Source organism: Bipolaris victoriae (genome assembly GCF_000527765.1).
Source record: "Bipolaris victoriae FI3 unplaced genomic scaffold scaffold_0, whole genome shotgun sequence".
NCBI lineage: Eukaryota > Fungi > Ascomycota > Dothideomycetes > Pleosporales > Pleosporaceae > Bipolaris > Bipolaris victoriae.
Window position 1 is genome coordinate 590,458 of NW_014575392.1, and position 21,002 is coordinate 611,459.

The 21,002-nt window shown below is 50.0% G+C and overlaps 11 protein-coding genes across 11 annotated transcripts; 3 read left to right on the forward strand and 8 right to left on the reverse strand.

The window, feature by feature from the left end:
- Window positions 1-328: 328 nt before the first annotated feature.
- On the forward strand, window positions 329-2,875 carry COCVIDRAFT_83144 (hypothetical protein; the record flags this gene model as incomplete). Its single annotated transcript, XM_014707280.1, has 2 exons — window positions 329-673; window positions 713-2,875. 2 exons carry the CDS (start codon window positions 329-331, stop codon window positions 2,873-2,875), a joined length of 2,508 nt encoding a protein of 835 aa, XP_014562766.1.
- Window positions 2,876-2,906: 31 nt separating this feature from the next.
- COCVIDRAFT_83115 (hypothetical protein) lies at window positions 2,907-3,101 on the reverse strand (the record flags this gene model as incomplete). The annotated part of the gene is made up of 1 exon (XM_014707281.1): window positions 2,907-3,101. The coding sequence occupies one exon, from the start codon at window positions 3,099-3,101 to the stop codon at window positions 2,907-2,909; it is 195 nt and encodes a 64-aa protein (XP_014562767.1).
- Window positions 3,102-3,252: 151 nt separating this feature from the next.
- COCVIDRAFT_32617 (hypothetical protein) lies at window positions 3,253-4,100 on the reverse strand (the record flags this gene model as incomplete). The annotated part of the gene is made up of 3 exons (XM_014707145.1): window positions 3,253-3,568; window positions 3,623-3,716; window positions 4,079-4,100. 3 exons carry the CDS (start codon window positions 4,098-4,100, stop codon window positions 3,253-3,255), a joined length of 432 nt encoding a protein of 143 aa, XP_014562631.1.
- Window positions 4,101-4,715: 615 nt separating this feature from the next.
- Window positions 4,716-7,398, forward strand: COCVIDRAFT_32618 (hypothetical protein; the record flags this gene model as incomplete). Its single annotated transcript, XM_014707146.1, has 5 exons — window positions 4,716-4,946; window positions 5,097-5,286; window positions 5,431-6,264; window positions 6,690-6,711; window positions 7,254-7,398. 5 exons carry the CDS (start codon window positions 4,716-4,718, stop codon window positions 7,396-7,398), a joined length of 1,422 nt encoding a protein of 473 aa, XP_014562632.1.
- Window positions 7,399-8,257: 859 nt separating this feature from the next.
- Window positions 8,258-8,806, forward strand: COCVIDRAFT_83387 (hypothetical protein; the record flags this gene model as incomplete). The annotated part of the gene is made up of 1 exon (XM_014707282.1): window positions 8,258-8,806. One exon carries the CDS (start codon window positions 8,258-8,260, stop codon window positions 8,804-8,806), a length of 549 nt encoding a protein of 182 aa, XP_014562768.1.
- Window positions 8,807-9,103: 297 nt separating this feature from the next.
- On the reverse strand, window positions 9,104-9,481 carry COCVIDRAFT_83749 (hypothetical protein; the record flags this gene model as incomplete). Its single annotated transcript, XM_014707283.1, has 1 exon — window positions 9,104-9,481. The coding sequence occupies one exon, from the start codon at window positions 9,479-9,481 to the stop codon at window positions 9,104-9,106; it is 378 nt and encodes a 125-aa protein (XP_014562769.1).
- Window positions 9,482-10,524: 1,043 nt separating this feature from the next.
- COCVIDRAFT_32620 (hypothetical protein) lies at window positions 10,525-11,315 on the reverse strand (the record flags this gene model as incomplete). Its single annotated transcript, XM_014707147.1, has 2 exons — window positions 10,525-10,884; window positions 11,238-11,315. The coding sequence occupies 2 exons, from the start codon at window positions 11,313-11,315 to the stop codon at window positions 10,525-10,527; spliced, it is 438 nt and encodes a 145-aa protein (XP_014562633.1).
- A 468-nt stretch (window positions 11,316-11,783) lies between these two features.
- On the reverse strand, window positions 11,784-12,572 carry COCVIDRAFT_21604 (hypothetical protein; the record flags this gene model as incomplete). Its single annotated transcript, XM_014707072.1, has 1 exon — window positions 11,784-12,572. The coding sequence occupies one exon, from the start codon at window positions 12,570-12,572 to the stop codon at window positions 11,784-11,786; it is 789 nt and encodes a 262-aa protein (XP_014562558.1).
- A 1,304-nt stretch (window positions 12,573-13,876) lies between these two features.
- COCVIDRAFT_83713 (hypothetical protein) lies at window positions 13,877-15,509 on the reverse strand (the record flags this gene model as incomplete). Its single annotated transcript, XM_014707284.1, has 2 exons — window positions 13,877-15,223; window positions 15,276-15,509. 2 exons carry the CDS (start codon window positions 15,507-15,509, stop codon window positions 13,877-13,879), a joined length of 1,581 nt encoding a protein of 526 aa, XP_014562770.1.
- Window positions 15,510-17,614: 2,105 nt separating this feature from the next.
- Window positions 17,615-18,136, reverse strand: COCVIDRAFT_11063 (hypothetical protein; the record flags this gene model as incomplete). The annotated part of the gene is made up of 1 exon (XM_014707004.1): window positions 17,615-18,136. One exon carries the CDS (start codon window positions 18,134-18,136, stop codon window positions 17,615-17,617), a length of 522 nt encoding a protein of 173 aa, XP_014562490.1.
- A 664-nt stretch (window positions 18,137-18,800) lies between these two features.
- On the reverse strand, window positions 18,801-20,287 carry COCVIDRAFT_11064 (hypothetical protein; the record flags this gene model as incomplete). The annotated part of the gene is made up of 3 exons (XM_014707005.1): window positions 18,801-19,816; window positions 19,867-20,086; window positions 20,135-20,287. The coding sequence occupies 3 exons, from the start codon at window positions 20,285-20,287 to the stop codon at window positions 18,801-18,803; spliced, it is 1,389 nt and encodes a 462-aa protein (XP_014562491.1).
- Between the last annotated feature and the right edge of the window lie 715 nt (window positions 20,288-21,002).

The following is a 21,002-nucleotide window of genomic DNA, read 5'->3' on the forward strand; positions in this document are numbered from 1 at the left end:
GTGGAGGGCTAGCGGGCCATGGAACAACGGGAGTGTGAATCGACGTCGACTGTTCTGCTAACCCACCCACTTGCTTTCCCGTCCCCTCGATGCTGCTGGCACACGGCACCGCCTGCATCTGCTACGCTCCCCGTCCCCATGCCGGCCATGCGAGCGCTGGAATAGGAGCTCCGATTGCCAGGCGCCCTCCCTCGACATCGATCCGTATAGCATCCATTCGCGCATCTGCATCCACGCCATACGCCGTTGCCGTTACCTGACCTTCCCTGCAAGCCGCAGCAGCCACAGGGTCGCAAAAGCAACCCACCCGCTGCTATCGCCGCCCACCATGCCCTCGTCTTCTCCCCCGCCAGCAACGCCCATTGTCCGCCGCCCCGTCTCTCTCGACGAGTCCGACTCGGACGGCCCTTACGCGACCCAGCAGCAGCAACAACAGCGACGCGCTCCCCTGCCCGCCTCGGTCCTCTCGCCCTCGTCGCTCAAGTCGCCCACATCTACAACAGAGTCGCGCACTGCTGGCCAGCTCCCTGCCCACAACTATTCACGTCCCGCCATTACGCGCGATGCTGCCCCGAGCCAGCCTCACGCTGCCAGCGCGCACCTAGGCCACCGGCCACGCCAGCGGTCCCAGGGCTACTTCGAGCCCAGCCTGAGCTCCATGAAGGAGAGCCCGGTGCGCGAGAGGGATGCCGCCATGGCCCCGCAGAGCCAGCTCACTGCCTCGCAGATCGCCGCCCAAGCCGCATACGCCCAGAATCCCCAGCATTACCGCAAGCGCTCCACCACCATCCCCGCCTCCTCAGACGCCGCGCCCACGGAACGCTCTCAGCCCCAGAGTCCCCCGGCCGCCCCTGCCCAGGGCATGACCTTCCGCACCAATGGCGTCACTTATCCAAACCCTGTCGCCGCAAGTAGAATGACGGCCACCACGGCCGCGAATGCTGCCTTTCCACGAAGCCCGCTGAACTCTCCTGGGGTCGAGGGTTCCCAGGCCCAGGCCCAGGCTCAGGCCCATGCCTCGCCCAAGCCCGCGTCAACACCAGATCTGTCCTCGCAGAAGCCAAAGGAAGGCAAGAGCAAGATGAAGCTGTTTTCTTCCAAGCCCAAGAACATCAAGGTCGACAATCGCGGAGAGAGCAAGCACCAGGCCCTACCTTCGCCTGGCAAGATTGGCATTGGCATTCACAGCTCCCAGGCCCTGAACCGCATGATGATGGCCGGCTCAACGACGAGTCTGATCGACTCGTCCACAACCAGTGCCAATGCTTCACTCTACTCTTCGGCCAACGCGTCCACATCCACTCTTGTTCCTCCGCGAAACGACTCCTTGCCTGAACGAAAAGAGGAAAAGCACAAGCATCATTTCTTGTCGCGGCAAAAACATAAGCTGAAAGATGGAGATAGCTTTGCTCTTCCTCTCTCGTCAGCCAGCAGTAATTCCAAGCCCACTAACCCAAGTGCGCCCGAACCCCTGTATTCATTCGCAGCGCCCTCATCGCCAGGACACTCGAGTACATTTGCGAGTTCGGTCACGGGCTTGGATCTAAGGCACGGCGGACGTCACTTGCGACGGGCAAAGAAGGAAGAAAAGGCGGCGGCATTTTTGGATGCGCAGTTGGAGCCGCCGCATAGAGAGCGCAACCAGTCTTTCAGCATAGAAAGATCCGAGTGGCCATTGCTAGCAGGCACCATAACGACGACATCAAATCTCTCTACCCCTGGACAGGCCCTATCACATACATCGGAAATGTCTCATTTGGGGAGCGCATTTGGTATACACGGTTTGTCGCCGGACGATGCGTGGCCGTTGTTGAAAGCAAGGGTGTTGTTGATATTTGAAGGCGAAGACCCGCGGCCTCCTGTTGAAGATTTCAACGCTCTAGTCACTGTTCACATTAAGCGCTGTATCCACAAGCGCTCTCCTATTATTCTTATTGAAGATCTCAATGAGCTTCTTCAAACTGGCTTTGGCTCATTGGACCAAACCCTGCGACATGTTCCTGATGACAGGTTGATTCCGCATCTCGTTGAGATGTGGCTTGTTGTATTCACCACCATACTACCTTTTCTCCAGGCTGTTTTTCTCCCTCTGGACATGGAGTTTAGAGGCTCTGGCATCATGACATCGGCCCAAGCGGCCGAATTCTGGGGCGTCATGCTCCCTGACGAAATGAACACCAAGAGCCCAAATCATAAGAATATACCCATACTCGGCGAACTCGAAGTCCGCCGCATGACCCTTCTCATGTTCCGCGATATCGTCATTCTACCGCGCTATGAAGCGCTCATGGCAATCTTTTCACGACTCTCGCTGGAAAACCTAAACGCAGGTCTCGAGTCGCCCTCACCTATACCCCACGATACCCGTCCTGGCACCGCCGGAAGCGCAAACGATGTACAACTGAGTAGTCTCAACTCTACTAGCCAGAGTAGTGGCGGTTACCTCGAATCAACCACAAGCATCACTTCCTCAACCTTTGCCAGCACCCGCTCCCGCGCAACATCCAACACATCCGCCGGCTCCTTTTCCTCGAATCCCTCACAACATCCCCCGACAGTCGCCCACTTGTATCCCCCGCCTACCTCGCACACCCAAAACATGCCCCCAGCTGCGCTCCGTCAACAGCCCATGGACAGCACTAAAGTTACCGAGACAGTGGGCCGCATGCTTCAATGCGTCTCTGTACTCGTCAGTCTGCAGAGTAGCGATGATGCGCAGGAAAAGATTGGGCGGCTGAATAAAGAACTCAAGTATAATTGGCTGGGTAGAGGTCGTACGGGTCGACAGAGACAAGGGTTTGTGGGGCCGAGGAGTAGAGGCGGAGGTCTGAATTTAGCGGCAGGGGGTGTTAGTATCCCTGGTGTTGGGGCTTGATTTTGTTTTTGTTTTCTTCTTCTTTTTTGGATTACTTGTTTGTTTTGGGAGGTGCGTGTGTGTGAGAGAGATAGAAGGGGTGGAAATGTGGATTAGATTCTGGTAGCGGCTTTGGTTTTTTTTTTGGTTTTCTTGGTTTAACGGCGCTGCGACTTGGGGGGGTGGGTTGTATGTGTGTGTGTGTGCATGAATGGGCCAACAACTTGTACTCTTGTTTCTTTCTCATGCAAAAAAACCTCTTTTCTCTTTCTTTGCTCGGCGATTTCAAATAACTTGGATGTTCAGGATATATCCCCTCCCAACATTTTTCCTCTTCTACTTTACTACTACTTACAAACCTCGAAACCAAATGCAAAAGATTTACAAACCCCAAACTTTTACAACTTCGCCCTCTTCTCCTCCCGTCCCTTCAACCCCGCATGCTCCACCCGCACCCCCCTCGTAACAACATAAAACGCCATCCCTGCACTCCGCGTCGAAAACTCGACTTTTGACCCCACGTGGAAAAATGCAAAGTCCCCCGCTACCAAATGATGCGTGATACCCGTTGCACAGTCCAGCACGTCGATTTGTCCGCTGAGCACGTATTTGGATTCTTCAAATGTGTACGAGGCGGGTTTGGCAGGGCCCGCGGTGATTTTGTAGAAGCCCGAGGTTAGGGTTGTGGGGGTTGTGGTGGTGCGCGTGTGGGTTCTGAGTGTGGATTAGAGACTGGGGGAAGAAGGGGAGGGGGAAAGGCTTTAGTACGTGTGGAAATCTGCGACAGTGGCATTGTCGCCTTCGGGTAGGGCGATAAATTCGTGGCCTGCGCCTTTGATTATGGTAAGGGGGACGAGGGCGTCTGAGGACACTTTTTGGGGGGAGAAGTCATTAGTTGGGGGGGATTTTTTTGGTGTGAAGATGTCGATTTTGGACGACGCACTTTTTTCTTGATTTTCAGTTCTTGAATTCTTTTTTTTTACAGAGAGAGATAGATAGAGGGAAAGATTATCTGAGTGAATGCAATATATAAGGAGCTACCATATACTTTATTATAAAGAAACGAGAGATTATTTTTCCCAAGTAATACTTACGTTGAGTTATACTTCCCCCCCCCCTCACCCGCAGTGCATGCAATAGTTGCCCTAATCGGGCAAGCCGTGCCTGACTTCCCAGGTCAGGTTAGTACCGGCTCCACACACAATTACAACAACATCCACCGACTACTATACGGCATAACCTGCATCCCTTCGCACCGGAACAACTGGTGTGGCGGAACACTATTTCTTAAGCAAGTAGATAAAATGTGGAGAAACTCATAGAAATATGGTCAAAATCTCTCATTATTTCCACTTGCATATATCCTACATATAAGTAATATCTAGATAGAAAAATACGCCGTGGTGTGGCTATATATCGTTAGTACGCCAGCAGCGACATTTTGTGCCTCAGCCGGCACCTCAGCCTACGCAACTATTTTACTCTAAATCTTATTATCAGTGATCTTAGGCGATGCTCTAGGTATCACAGTTTGAGATTCCTCTCTCAAAATGCCAGATAATAATCTGTAGTAGTGATCAGAAAGTTTCTCCGTTGCCAGAGCGATTAGCAAGATTCGCGATAAGAGGTTAGCGCAGCGAGCCCAGCTTTATCATCTGTAATATATATTCACGTGACTCTTCTCTCAGTCAGTCATATAACCCTTACTTCTAGTACTTTCTATCATTCTTTATTCTATTATTAGCGCGAACGTGAGGAACGTCCACAACTAGAACATACATTCAGTAAGGAAGCTGCAATACATACTGCAGCGACCATAGATCCCGCCAGTCAGGCACTAGCCTTAGAATTACCTCCCAACATGCGCAAAAGCATCTCTACTCAAGCTAGACATAGTAACGCTCCTCGTACTACTATTTATTATCAGCATCAAGGTCGACCCTCAAAGAAGGCCACAGCTAAGAGACAGCAATACCTAAGTCCCGCCAAGGAGAAAGCCCTTATTAATTTCCTGCTACAAATGAGTGCCAGTGGATCCCTAATCCGTATTAAGTACATACCCTCCCTCGCCTTCTACATCGCCCGCCAACGAGTATCGAATCGGCCCGCCAGCCCGCCACACAAGAACTAGCCTCAAGACTTCCGCCGCCATCACCCCAAGATCAAGTCAAGGAACAACAAAGCAATAGCTTAGGAGAGCCATAATAACAATATATATAATAAGGTTATACACTAGTTCAAGATAATCAAGAGGGAGCTCCGTAGACCAGATATCCTGCTAGAGAACGTCTACAATATAGATAAGACAAGAGTCACGCTGAGCATGCTTGGCACTATTAAAGTCCTTATAGGTAAGGATAACCAACGAGACTATAAAGGTGCGGGCGTTAAGCGGATAATAGTAACCGCTATCGAATACGTATCAGCAAGTAGTGAGTCGCTAAATCTAATAATCATCTAGCCAGCCTCTACCCACAGGAACAACTAGACGACGTATCCTACCCCTAGATAGTTCTACAGCCTATCTAAGTTAGGTTAAAACGACTCCTTTATCAGCCTTAAGTAGATAAAGTAAGTATTCGATCCCCAAACTAAGGCTCGAGCGAATTATAAACCGCGCCTACTAATCTATACTAGCTTCAGTACGTATAAAACTCTAGAAGTTCTTAAGTTCTATTTTAAAACCAATATTACCCTATACAGACTGCCCTCTTATACCTCTCACAAGCTACAGCCATATAATACATCAGTGTTCGGCCCACTAAAGACTACATATCGAGATCAGGTCGAGCGACTTTACCGTGGAGGCCTAACAAATATTAACAAAGAGCACTTCACTACTATATATAGCCTAGCGAGAGAAAGTGCGATAACTAAGAAGAACATACTTGCAGGCTGGGCGAAGACTAGACTATTTCCGTTCAATCCAGAAAGGGTTCTTCGTGATCTTACAAAGCTAGACGCTCCCCTGGCTGTTGAAAACAATTGTGGAGATACTATGCAGGGTGAAACAACCCAGACGCCAGTAACGCCCGTCTCTACAGAGGCCCTGATAGGTTTGCTAGATCAGATCAAGCATAGCTCTTATAATGGTGACGAGCGAGGCAAAGCTCGTCACGAGAGACTCGTTCAAAAGCTTGCCAATACTGCCCAACGATCGTTTGCCCAACAAGCACTAGACCAGAATTATATTAGAATCCTCAAAGATGCGAACAACGAAGCCAAGACTCGCCGTAAGACAAAGTCTGAAATCCTTCAGAAAGTCGAAAAGGATAGAAAGGGGAGGGTAGTGAGCTATAATTATCTTGAGACAGTTCGGGCAGATCGTGCGAGGAAGAAAGTGGCTCAAGAGGCCAAAGAAGCCCAAGGCAAAGGGAAACGCAGTCGACAAAAAGCAGCTACAGAGGCCGGTCAAGGCCAAGCAAATACGGGGAGGCGTAATAGGAAGCGAGAAACCACGGTGGTAGAAGTGCACAGCCTAGATGGTGTAGAACGGGATGCGCCCGAAACTCAAACACCAATCGATCCAATCCTGGAATCCTGGAGAGCGCCCGAGGCCCAGATGTGGTTAGGAGGAGAGGAACACATACATAGCATTATTCGTACTATAAACAGGTCAAAGGCGCAAAGTTATCTTCCTGTATTTGCTGTCGCTTTGCTTAATTTGGTATCTGCTGACCATCGTACTTGACCTTGTGGGTTGTCATTATCACCGTGATGCTTATCCAGTAAGCTCAGAGCGTCAGGTGACTTGCTGTTTTAAGCTTACCTTTATCCAGCTAGCTCAGTAATTAAGACTATGTCAGCACTGCTCATTAACTAATGCATTATTAAGATGAAGCAGGTGTCTCACGATTGTAATTTTTATATTTGTGGGTATGCATCGACTTGGAATTAACCCTAGTAACTACATGATTCGATTTGCCAAGCCTATCCTACTCTACCCCAGTTGCGGTGCAGTCACAACAAATGACTACTAACGTCCATCCCTGTGGGCCGAACATCCCTCCGCAGCGAACCACCAATATCATTCAAGCATGTTCTGCCCAAGTCGCAGAGACAATTAGATTTAAGTACACATTTGCTTACTCTCTAGATCTATCTCTATCTATTATAAGCCTTAAATAGTAAGATTACAATAATCTAAGGGGCTCATACGAATCTTTTATGTTAAGCGTTAAAGCTGCAATAGTAGTACACCACTGTTCTACATTTTATAGAAATGCGGCCTGCTTATTTAGCGGTCTTATAACTATAACTTACAATAAACAAATAAAGTTCTAGATGTTTAATAAAGATATATAGCCTCTGCGTAGATACACTCTGAGTTTATCCGGCCTGCTGTAACTTTCGTTCGCTTTTCGCGAAAGGACTTTGCGTGCTGACACAATAGGTTTAGAACAATTAGCGGCCTGCAACGTACACTTGCGCTATACCAAAACGGCTCAACTTGTGGCACGAAGCTCGAGAGGCTTCGTCCGGCCGTCACTTCGACGCACGGTTGTGTTACAAGTAACAAGAAGGATTATCTCCTTGACAAGTGATGAGATGGCTGAAGGCCTAGGGACGTCCACGTCAGAAGGTAATGATCATCGCGGGGCTCGGAGTCACTTGATGTGACATCCCGCCAAGATGGGATGGATGGGATGGCAGGACTGGAGGCAATGAGGATATAAGGATGGATGGATTTCATTATTACTCTCGTTGTAGTCATCTCAAATTGTACTTTCTTACTAGTTACTTTACTTTATAAGATTGATACATGTTAGTCTATCGAATAGATTAGATTTATCGAACCTTTTGTTACCTTCTATATAAGCACGCCAACTCCACTGCATCGCCAAACAAACACTCACAGAGCTATTCACATTATCCTACTCGCCCTAACCCGGATCGAGCTTAGAGAAGTATCAGCACACAACCCCGTGTAACAGGTTGCTTGCTAGCTACTATTCTTACAAGTCGATTGAGTATCAATTTCTCGCGGTTCTTGTCAACTATATGTGAAACAAATATTGTATAGCCCCGACATTCTTAACAAACATAAAGATAATTACATAGATTTACACGGAACTTCTAACAATTTATCTACTGTTCCTTGCCTAAGTCACCTGATAAAGCCGGACTCTTCCTAATCGTAGCCTTACGATGATTGGCGCAAGGCCAGCGCTAAAGCAATTCTAACGAACATGCGTTGATTCGCCGCTCCACTTTAGCGAGATGAGTAGCACCAATGAAAGTACTTGATGCACCCGAGTGTATGACGACTGTGCCTCAACTGCCCGCCTGGGCTGTGCGACATTCATAAAAAATCCCTCAAAAGTACATCTTTCCTCTAACCTCCTTCTAAACACCTTAGTTCCCGCACATAGCAAACTATCATCAAAACCAGTTGTCGACAATATGGCGCACAATCAGCCCGTAGCTCCTTCTATTATTGGGTCCAAAACTTGGCATATCTGCACACCTTCTGCATCTTCTGAAAATACCACAAAAAGCACTTTGAGTAGTGAAATTCCGCAATCTTCCATCCCATGGCCTGGGCGAACCTTCATCATTCGATCTCGCAAGAACGGACAAGTTATCACGTTCTTAGATGGCGAGGTCGTGATGGACAAACTAGGAGGGCTTGGTACATTCAGGTGGCGATGCGTCGAGGAGAAAGGTTGGATAGGGTTTAAGGATCCAGCTTCTGCGCAATATCTTGGTTATCATGAACATGGACTTCTGTTTTGTAGATCTCCTCATCATCGAAACAACGAATACATATGTCCCCGAATGCGCCCAGAAGGTGGATGCGTTCTGCTAGTAATTCACGATGAGAATCTTCGTCCCTTGGGTGTATACGGAAATGAATCGGAGAATGGGATCAAGCAGAAGATCAAGATTAATATGGACTGGAGTTCTGAGGAGATTGTGTGGGATTTTATTGAGGTACGAAGTCAGGAATAATGACGACTACTAGGGCGGATATACCGATGCAAATGTACGCTTTGTTAGAAAATATTACATTAGTATAGCCACCTGTTTGTTCGTGATGAAGCAGAACTTGGCCTTTGTCGTGTTCACCAGAGTGTTGTGCCCGACATCCCAAAGCGCAAATTCTATGGGTGTCCCATTATCATTGCGGCTTTGATATGCCTCCCTGTTGTGATGACTCCAACCTTGGTGCGTCCATACGTCCGCGTGTATGTTCTACACAAATGGACATTGGATGATTGTAAGTCTCTAGCTTCTGAATTCCCGTTCTCATTGTTGACAGACCCCAGATATATATAATTGTATCGAGTGTGGCGCATTTCGATACAAATAAGAAGTCAGCACACAGCGATAGACGGCGGCGTCATTAGACTCGCTCATTTTCTGCATCATCCGCTTGTACAAGTTGCCTAATCTAGGCGAGAATAACGTTAGTTTCTTTAGCACGTTCCGCTTCTGTGTCTTTTCGAGCTCTTGCAGTGTCCATCCGCGGGTAAACCATCTCCTTTTCTTAAGTGTAAACTTAGGCTTCTGCTTACTGCGTATAAGATCGTTACTAACAGAAGTACATGGAGAATTGCGGGAATAGAAGTAGCGCAGCATCGTACTGCTGTACCATCTTGATACAGTATAGAAAATAGAGAGCATCCAGATCCAAAGAAGCCATCGTGAATCGTGGTAGGTGCACCAGCCCAGATACTAACAGGACCCTGCAATCCATCAAAGATGTCGCGAGCTGAGGATGTCGACTTTCGTTGTATTCTTGGCTTGGTGATACAGCTTACATGAAGCCCAAGGCAGGGTAGTAAGTCAGGCGTAGCTCCATGCAGGCGCCGTGCTCTGCTCGCGAGGCTGAAGCACGTCTGCATCGAAAGCTGCGGACGTGAGGCCCTTGGCGCTGTTGGGAGAGGTCCAAGCACTGACCCGTTTGAAGCTTGTCCGTTACGACAGGGAGAAGGAGAAAGCAGTTACGCAAATGCAACACCTGTGAACAATATCTAACTAGGTTTAAATTTAACTTAAAATACCCTTTCTATCTAGCTGATGGAAAGCCGCGAGGCCAACGGAATCCACAACCAGTAGGCTCCTAAGAATAGCTAGCCACTGCGCGCTTGAGCAGCACCCAGTAGAAGCTTCCAGAGCTCTGCGCCACACTTTCAGCTCTTTTAGCATAGCACAGGTGTACATTAGAGGCCGCTAAGCGTTCGCAATTCTACTATGTCAGTGTTCCAAATCCTCTCGCTAAACGTGGAGGACTAACATAATAAGACGAAAAAATTTAGAGTGCACCTGAACAGAGGCTGCACGTGTTTATAAGATATATAAAGGTTCTTTAGTTTATTATATATTGTATAGGGTCTCTAAATAGGCTAGTATAGCTTCTGTAAGAGGTAGAATAGGGGTATATTATTATTACAGCTTCTACGCTTAACACGCAAGATTCACGTACGTACTTTAAATTATTATAATTTTGCTATCTAAGGCTTACTATAGATAGATATAGATCTAAAGAGCATACAAAGATGTAATTCTATCTAATAGTCTCTGCGGCTTAGGCACAACGTGCTTGAGCAATGTTGGTGGTTCGTTGCGGAGGGATGTTCGACCCACAGGGATGGACGTTAACTACAGCCCTATACCCCACTGCCATCCTACCACCGCCACCACAATTCTCGCAGGGCCACGACACCCTAAAGTTTGTAGTAGACCTTGATTGCGCTATCCGGAATATGGCCGAGGAAAACATACTCGTGCTTCGAGTGGTGCAGTGCACGTGCGGGGATATCCATGCCTAGCCTATCGGCTAGACATCTAACATTGCGATACTTCACACGCCTATTACTAGCATACACATCGATCTCGTAGATAGTTACATTCTTCTTTCTCTCTCTAACACGCTGCTCTGCTTGTTTCCACGCTACACGTCTGTTACTGTACGCTGAAATGAAGGGAGAAGCGCGTCTGAGCTTCCAAATGAGATGGCCTCCCAACACCCAACTCAGAGCGTCATCCTCCGAATCAAAAGTGATGCCGCTGTCTTGGTTCTCCGCCTATATACCCTCTCCCTTGTTGTATCGAGCGCGAGAGCCATCATATATAACTCGCCACAATGTCGTCGGAGCCGTCATTGTGCACAAAAGTCCTGTCGTCGTATGGCGGGATAAAGCTTTGTGAGGAATGGGAACGTGCCTCGACGCGTGCACGCGACGCGTATTTATGTCACATGCCCTCGGCGCGCCCCGCATCGACGCTATTCGACTAGCTCAGCAATCGAGATTATGTCAGCACTGCTGATTGGTGCATCAGATACAGAGGTACCAGGCCGTGTGACGATCACGCACGAATCAGTTCACTGACCAGCCCTTACCACTGGTGAGCAGGCTTGGACGATTCTATTAAATACCTGGATGTATACAGAAGCGACAGATACGTTGCGACGGATAGAACTAATAGTAGTGGTCTCATAACTCGTGAGGCGCATGATTGAGATGAAGCAGGTGTCCTCGCATATCTGTAGGGAAGGTATCTACACAACTGTAATTTTTGTATTAGTAGGCATGCATCGACTCAGAATCAACCCTAGTATATACTTAGGCAGGCCAACATGATTTTTAGGATGGCTGCAGGCTATGATGTTGCTGCAAAGTCAAAGTACCTGCAATTTTGTCCGTTACGGCGGTTGTTCCGTTACGAAGGGATGTACGTTATAACAAACGAGCCCTCGCCATTCGACATTCACAAAGTACGAAACAAAAATAAAACAAAAAAAAGGAAAACCCGGGTACCTCGCGGCCACTAGTAGTATACTTTACTAGTATCAAAGTTTCAATGCATTGTCGCAGCCAAGTCTATATGTCTAACTTGCCTATTCAGCCCTCCCCATGTAAAATGCATTTCCAAACATCCAAACACCCCCGTCAAACCATTTAATCCAAGCAAAACACCTTAATCAATCTCCATCCCGCTTCCTCAACAGCGGCATAGACGGCATTTTGCTCAGCTTTTTCGCTGCTCCACTCTTCTTCGCATCCGCCACTTCATGCAGCACCTCGCCCTTACCAGACTTGTGCGGTGCAAGGAAGGTATCAAACGTTATGTCTGGGTTTGGCTGGAACGAGACTTGGTGGGATAGTGGGCTGCGCACGCGCGAGGAGTCGGAGGGATGGCCCGGGGAGAGTGCGAGGGGGGATATGCGACGATGGTAGCTGCTTGAGGAAGTTCGATGCGCGGGACGGTGCGAGAAGTAGTCGCTGCTGCTGCTTGGGCGGGGGTGTCGTGGTGAGGAGTGCTCTGTTGCGTTATTATCGAGTGCGAGGGATGAGGTTGATAGACTCCTTGAGGGCGATGAGCTAGTGGAACGCTGGCCGTGAGTCGACTGTGTGCAGGTTGACTCTTGGTATTCCTTGCCTTTGTCAGTTGTAATTTTGATACGCGGTACGCGGAATAGGCCACGCACCTTGTCTAGCACCTTGTCTTTCACTTTCGCTTTCGGTATCGCACGCTGGCTGTATTGCTTGCCGTGCTCGATATCGGCAAGTGCATTCATCTTTTCGACTTTGGGCATTACTTGGGGATTGAGGCTTCTGCGAGATTCGTGATGTCGGACTAGATCCCAGCCTGTCCATTGCTTGAGATTGTGGTTCTCTTCGCCGTGAATGAGGATATGCTTGTCCTCCTTCGATAGGGCGGTGGCGTAGTAGCGCGGTACCTTGGGCATGTAGTCTACAGGAAACGCCATGAATGGCAATTGAGACTCATGGGGTTGTGTTTTAGCAAAAGGCTGATGTTTGTCGTTGTTTGTACAAGAGTTAGTAGTGCTGTTAGCCCCGAGTGAAATCAATGGGTGAGCATCGAGTGGTGCAATTAAGGCATGTGAGCCATCACACTCTCGTGAAGTCGTAGTAAGACTAGAGGAGGAAGCGGCGTCTGAGGTGTCTACTGTTTGCAGCCAATCCTCGATTCGACAACATTTGCTACTCATCCGCTCCAGTGCACCCGGCGAGATAGACATTGCATGTAACTATCTCTGCTAAATCAAGAAGAGTATTTTCGCAACTTGCACCCACAGAAAAAAAAATGAAATCTACATATTATAGCCCCAAGTCGTCACACTGTAGAAGTGATAGGTCCGCACAATGTCTGCACAATGATTGCAACATAAAAAACCGTATTACTTCGAGTGTGCACAGTATATATTCTAGATGCTTTCCATAAGCACTAGCAGTGCTATCTATGTATTATATGTTCCTCCATTACAGTAGTACCTTACCACTTTTGGTATAAAGTGGTACCAAGCGCGGCGATGAACCGCAGCTACCCCACAATGTTCTAAGGGTCAAACTACTCTTACATCTCCAACAAATGAAAATAGGGCTGTTTGACTTATAAGTCGTCTTCTTATCCAAGGTCCCGGGTAATCTAATGCAAATTTCTTCGAGCAATGAAGGAAACATTGCTTTCTCGTTGCCTTCCTCCTCATCATTCTGTATACTCTCGACGCAAAAACATCGAGTTTAACGGTTGAGTGTTACTCTTAACCGATATATATAATCTTGTTGTCGCACTGGACAATAGCCATTGCCTGGTCTTGGTGCGTATACGAATGATCGGGTGCAGTAAAGTCTTCATATGGACTCTGCAGATCTGAATGGGGGGTAGGAGGGCGCCAAATTCCCAAGGGAGAGGCGTGGATTTAATCCAAAAGGCACTGACGATCGAGTCGTACGGTATGAATAGGGTATGTTATTATCGCAGTCCGCGTGTGTGTTCAAATTACGATCCACTGGAGCGAGCTCAGTGTGATAGAAGCAAAAATCAAAGATGTTAGTGAAAATGGTGCGTTCCGGATTCCATAAGAGCCGGCGGGAGGTGAGGAAGGAGAGCTAGCAGAAGATCCAGGGGAAGAGCCAGAGACGGCGGAAGAGGTGGGGGCAGAAGGAGAAGAAGAAGGGGTGGCAGGTGTAGAGGAGCTACCGCCGTTGGCAGTGGGTCTGTAACGTCCGTTAGCATTTGCGTTTCCCAGAAAACAAACATGACAACGACTTACTGTTTCAAGTGTAGCCCAAGAGAATCAACGTCATCACATCGCTTCTGCTCCACCTCGGAAACCTTTTCCATAGCCACATTGTTGTCATCATTGAAAACCAATCTCTTTGGATCCTTGGCATCATATGGCTCCCAGTTAGGACTCTTCAACTCCGAGCCTTTGGCGACAAGGAACTCTGCCGCAAACTTGTTCGGATCATAGGTCCTGATGAACGACGCCCAGTAAGCTTGCACAAACACACCAGCAGCAGTGGTAGCATTGTTCCAGATGGGCAGCAACTCGCCAACGTGCGACGCTGTTCCGACGTTCCACCTGTAGTGCCATGTAGAGTGCTCCTTGTCGCTAGCAAATGTAGCAGAAATGTTGAGTCCAGGACAGGCGTATCGAATTGCGCCATAGATGTCAGCCGTGACCGCTCTCCAGCGGTCACTGTTACCGGCGGCAATAGCAGTGTCAGAGCCCCAAATCCGACTGATGGTGCTCCACTTCATGCCAGGATAGTTATCAGTCAAGAAGCTTTCTGCCTTGGCTACCGAGACAACGTTTTGGGGTGTGAAGTTGATGCCGTCGTGCGTGGCGGTACCGAAAATGGTGGGCACATGGACGTAGTGACCGGCCCTTAGTTCGTTGAAGGTGAAATCCTTGATGAAATCGCCATCGATTGTGGGGTTCCAGAAGTATACAGGTGGGCCACCGCCGCCAGGAAAGGGTTTCTGCAGTGTGCGCACAGCCTTCTGGAACTGGACAGTATCCATGCTGGCCATGCAGTTGATGTCCTTGCAGCCTGTTGCGCCAAGCAGTTCGTTAAATTGCCACTGGCTATCCTTGACGTCACGCAGAGATGGGAAAGCTGCAGACTCGGCAGCAGCAGCATGGAAGAGACCATCGTCCCGACCGCCATAGGCTGTAAGTTGGAACACGACGGAGCCTCCACCAGCGCTTGCGCCTCCAATCGTCACATGCTTAGGATCACCTCCGAATTGCTGGATGTGAGCTTGTACCCATTTGAGGGCTTGTCTCTGATCTTTGAGTCCGTTGTTCAGGCTGAAGTTCTGGTTTGTCGCAATCTCATCTGAAGCCAAGAAACCATATGGACCCACACGGTAGTTGAAGTTTACAACGACGATTCCGTTGCCAGCAGCATCAATCAGGTCCGCACCATTGTAGTCTGCGTTGCCATTCATGCTGAAGCCACCGCCCTGGATGAAGACATAGACGGGTAAGTTGCTCGTGTCATTTGCTGTGCCGGGTGAGAAGACGTTAACAAAGAGGCAATCTTCGCCATGAGTTCCTCCAGTCTCAGCGTTGAGGTCGCTCCTGGTTCCGATGCACAAGGGTCCAAACTATCATTCTGTCAGCTTGCCTGTCAGATCACGATGTAAAAAAATGGCGTACCGATGAGGCATCTACGATGCCCTCTTCCTTGACTGGATCTTGTGGAGCAGCGAATCGCAGACCCTCTTGCCGCGAGGGGCTACGGGCAAATCGCATGCCAGCCCAGCGCATGACGCCATTGCCGATACTTTTTCCGCGGTACTTTGCATATCCAAGATCGACGACATCGTCCAGGGCAAGAGCGCTGTGGAAGAAGAAGGCCACACAAAGCAGCAGGCGCAATATTGTTGTCATTGTTGTTGCTGTTGCTACCGCTGTTGTGGTGCGAAGAAAGGGAGCGAGGCCAGTCAAAAGACAAAGGATATCCCAAATAAGGTGCCCGTGTTCGGCGATATCCTTGCCAATGATGCCGAATAGACGCGGGTCCCCGGCGGTGGTGACAATGCTATAACGCAGGGGGACTAGGAGTTGTAGATCTTTTTTAGATAGGAGGGAAGAAACAGGCAAAAAAGAAAACGGGTGACAACATCAGAGAGTCATATAGGGGAATTGTGACGAAGAGACTGGTAGTGACCGAGGCGTTAGCAAGCCATTGGCGGGGCGTGAGATTTCAGATGGACGCTATAGTGAATGCAACATACCATGGGCACGGATTATTTTGATATTGGCGTTGGCACACACGAACACGAGGGTGGCTGAGCCGAAGACTTTGTAGTCGGCTGCAGATGTACAGGCAATGGACGAGTCGAGACGCCCGTACGCAGCTCCGCTAATGCAAAACAGTACATCTTGTCAAGGGCAGTTCCAGTCGTGGCGGCACCGCGCTAACCCGCGATGCCGGAATTCAGGAGCCAGACCCGGGGGGTTGTGAGGTGTTGTGACAAGACGGTTTGCTGCGCGTTGTGTGCATGAGGCTGAAGCAGCCAGGCACTCCTGGGTTAGGCGCTGCAGGGCCGCTGGTGTCAGACTAGGATAATTTACCGACAACGAATAGCGTGAGCTGACAGTTCAATTACACCGAGAAAACACCACGAGCACCAACGAGAGCCCGAGATGCGTATACCGCAAAGTAAGACGACTACTACGAGAGCACGCATCCGTGATCAACACCGTTTGGGTGTGTCAAGAGCCTGGGGATTCAATAGTTCATGCCCACGTTTTGACGCCTCTCAGGGGAAAAGCGGATAAAGGCGGGTGGGGTGTGGGATCTAGATGAGAGGGAGCAACACGCATTGGCTACTCCGAGGGCAGATAGTGTGGGAGAGATCTGCAGCGGACGGCTGGCAAAGACTCTGGCTGGCTGATCTGGGCACTATGTGGGACCTGCAGCCCAAGTTGCGACCTGAAGCAAAAACATGATCGCTCCAGGGATGGGATTGCTGGCGAGACGAGTAGAGTGTTTCGCCAATGTGCACATGGCGAGTGCTGCTGGGCTGCCTGAAACGTAACAGGAACACACAGGCATCCGAGTGCGGGTATAGATGCCATTCTAAGTGTGTAGAGTATGGTAAGTGAGTGTATACGCGCCCGAAATCCGAGGCATCCGAGAGAAATGAAAAAAAAAGGGCGTGGGAAAGGGCCGGTCGTACGGAAATACGTATTTAGGTACGTGGGTGTGGGTATGTGTGTGAGAGAGAGAGGAAAAGAGGCTTTCGTGGGCCCCGAAAACCGAAAGGGGGCACGGGCCCAGACCATCGTGGTTAGACAGCCACTATGCCACTAGCCAATGCTTAGCCACGGCCTCACGCTGCGCCACATGGCCTTCTCTGTACCGCTACCGCTGCCCCTATGCCGTTAGCATGAAACGGGCGCGCATGTCAGACTCGTCGGGTGCGCCTATTTGTCCCTGAGCTATTATACAAGCAGCAAAGGGTCGAGTAAAACGCTCTCTTCAAAGCGCCATCCTTGCGCACAAATGCCATAGTGTTAACCAAGCATCCCCCGCCCAAGCGACTCGCCTACTGCATCTGCTCGTCTATCGTCGGCTGGAACCCCCCAAAATAACTTCTCATGTACCTACTCGACCCTCGTCTGGAACGCCCCGTTCCCGGAGTATTTCCCGCTCGTGTCCACGTTCTGGAGCTCGCTCTTCTACTCGCCGCCACGTCATTCGCGCCTGCGTATGGCCTCGTGTATGCATGTCGCACGTGCATTTCCACCTCACCTTGCTCTTTAGCTAAGTATGCACACTGATGGTTGACCTTTTTAACCTTTCCGGTGCGGACATGGGTACGCTTTGGGTCTACGAGCATACCACCTTGTGACTCAGCCTAGCATTGCTCCCAATTATGAATGACAATAGCTTTATCGACTAATTAATACTACGCTTACTTATATCTACTTGCATGTTGCACATCAGGTCATGCGTCAGATCCTCCATCCTTCATGGCTTTGCGCGATTAAAAGTCAGTCACCCTTCCATTGTAGCTCCAGTCGCTTGTGTGTCCCCATCTCAATGGCTCGTTCTTCGGTCCACCCACCTCTCCAGTCTTGGGGTTGACATCGCCCTCAAACTCGGGCGGTGCGCCTCTTCTCATGTTAGGATGAAACTCTTCTCCCTTTTTGATCTCTTTGCCATTCTCAAACCTGATCTCTGGCTCTGCCGATGAGTCGGGCGACTGATTGATTTGCGGCCGCGATGACGAAGAAGAAGAAGAAGAGTCTGGCGATTGATTGATTTGCATGCGAATGTTTGCTTTGGACGACGGTGCCGCTGCTTCTTCCTCGCCTCCTCTTGGCGTGCTAAAGGCCCCAGTGCTTTGTTTTTGCAGCTTCTCAAAGATTTCCTGCTCCTCTTTGGGTAGGCGTGGGGGCGAAGGTCCAGAGCCAAATGGTGACTGTGCGGTGCGTGCAGACATGGCAAAAGAGCGCCTGGACAGCTGCCGAGGTAGGCGCACCAGAGCGCGCATCGCGGTAGGCATTGTAATAGGTAACGAGAAAGGCGTGGTTTGATATTTGTGATAGTAGTGACTTGCACCAAGGTTCTTGATGTATATATGTGCGTATAGCCGGTCGTGGTTGCGAAGAGTCAAAAGGCAAACAGCTTTTGTTCATGTAGCTTTAGGCATATAGCCGACGGAACCAATCGGAGCCGTTGAGTGGCAACGGAAGTCGTGTGTCCTTGGCAGAACCTGTTCTTGCCATCTGAACTCCTTCCGTAATACCCCGACAGTCTAAACGGTCCCTACATATTACTGTCGTGTGCAATCACAGCTCAAGAATATCCCTGTCCGTAGATCTAGCGTCCGATTCTATGACATCTTCTGTAATCATTCAGATCAAATCTCACCTAGTCACCCTTGCAAGTCGACATCTCCACTTGAATCAAGATATACTAACGTCTCCCCAAGGCTGCTCTATGTATTTACATATTACAATTTCACTGCCATGCATCACTACTGTTCTTCCTCTTCTTTGGTAGGCCATGGTACAACTCATGTGCCGTAACATCGTATTATCCAGTGCAAATATCGTCTAGCCTTTTGATAACATAAAACAAACAAACACTGCTCCCTATGATTGAGGAACGCCTACCGTCCTCTGCATCCAAACGCCAGGGCTATTGTACAAACTACAACATAGCACCTACGAGATATACCCACTTGCCTGTCCCAATGCTTCTGCGCTTCTTCGTGCATCCAAGAACAGATCCTGGCACTCCTCTACGTCCTCAACTTCAATCTGCTTATTCTCCCGTCCATTCACCTCGGCCAGTACGCTGGCAGGCGCTAGCAATTGCAGCGCATACCGCAGACTGATTTTCTCGCCCAATGAGCTGACCTTGTCCTTTGCTGCCGGCGAAATGTTGAGCTTCTCCGTCGTAACGCGCGTAGTGATGATGGAGCTGATTTCTGCCGGACTGTACGGATGTGTGGGAATGATGAGGAGTCGTGCAAGTAAATCCGTTGGGATGCCATGGGCCGAAGGAGGCAGGTTTGTGCCGCCGCGAATGTGCGTGTTGCCACGGTTTGAAGCAAGAATAACGAGGGGCGAGAGGGGCGACTCAAGCGCGCGGTTGAGAAAGGTGAAAGCCTCAAGGTCAAGCATGTGAACCTCATCAATGAAGAGAACACCGGGTACTAGGTCGGCGATTCCCTGGTCGATGTACCTGTTGACAACTTTGTTGATCTCTAACCGCAGCTTCTCTGTAATCTCCGTCTTCTTTGGCTTCATGAGCTGACCCATCATGCTCATAATGTCCTGACCTCCCTGCGGCCGTGCATTTGCAACGTCCAAGTCGTGTAGGGTAACGTCTTGGACAATCTCCTTCTTCTTGTGCACGTCGCCCTTTGGTATAGGCACATACTCCTCTGCTTCGAGATCGAACTCGGTCGCGTAAGCGTCTGATCGGCCAACGCGCTTCACAGCGCCCGTGTTGGCTTCAATGTAGATGACATCGCCCAAGCGCACGCGCTCCTTCTGTATAGCCTCGTAAATGGATGGATCGAGTCGCAGCTTCTTTGTGCCCTTGGCAGACTTGAGCGTAATGAGGAGATGGGAGATGGTGCGGCCGTAGCCTCCGAGTGGATTCTCAGCTTCCTCTGGGGTGAGCTCGGTCACTTCACCTTCGTAGACTTCCTTTGTTTCCTTGACGCGCAGACCTGTGGCTGAGTGTTAGTGTGGCCGGAGGAAGAGGAAAAAAGATGCGCACCGATGGCCCTTCTGAAGTTCTCCATGAGCGCCTCTGTCTTCTTGACCTCCGCAGAGTAGATCTCACTGCCGACAATAGGGCAGAAGGGGACCTTTGTGCCGAGTTCCTGGCTTACGGCCAATGCCAGTGCAGTCTTGCCCGTTCCCGGTCCACCTGCGAGCAGCACAGCTCTACCAGACATCTTCTTTGCCTTGACAAGGTCGACGACCAGACCGCATGCCTGGGCGGGTTAGCGCCAAGATTGAGTAAACAGCGGGCCATCAAGTACCTCTCGAGCTGCAGCCTGGCCGATGAAGCCTCCGGCTGAGGTTGTCGCACGCCCATCACTTGACAGGCCTAGGCCTTTGATATGGGAATGCGCCGCGGTTCTTGAGGAGCGATCATGTGTGCTCTTAACTTCGCTGACCGGCACCGTTGTCATTTTGGCAGTCGCAGACTCAATTATGGTGTAGGTGAAACGGGTATGCTGAAACGAGGGCCGGTGTAGGTTGGACGGAGGGTGAGGGGGTGGCGTGAAGGGTGGATGTAGCTGGGCGCGTCGTGTTTGGCGTGTCTATGGAGCTCGAAGTTTTGGGCGAGACATGGGCAGTTCGCGAAAGGCACAGCTAGCGCGCCGACCGCTCAGCACTCACACGCACACACTCAAGTCAGGGCACCCGCTGATTCCCCACCCTCCACCTCCGCTTGCAGAGACAGAACAGCCACTATTCCCGGACAACACTCTCTCTTTCTCCCTCTCTCGCTCACTACATTGCAGCGTGTGCTTTTCTTGTGTTCTCTAAGCTATCGCCACTGCTTCTCCTAACTTAACTTTGTTTTCTGCATGCGTTGCCCCCCGACTGTCGAGCCCTCTGTCCCTCTCCCTGGCGCCGCTTGTCCGCTGCCGTCACACGACGCTTACACGACGCATATGCGGAGCCAGCGACAAAGCGTACAGTATCTAGTTCCCCCACTCTCTTAGGATGCACTCCTCATGCACAGCGCTACACACGACCGTCCTGGAGGACTGGTCTTTGCACCACTTCGTAACCCCTCGGTACTGGCTTGCCTGATCAACCACCGGCTACTACTCTTTCGCCCCCTGACGAGACGCTCATGCAGGCATCCAACGCATCCAACCACGAGCAGTAAAGCAA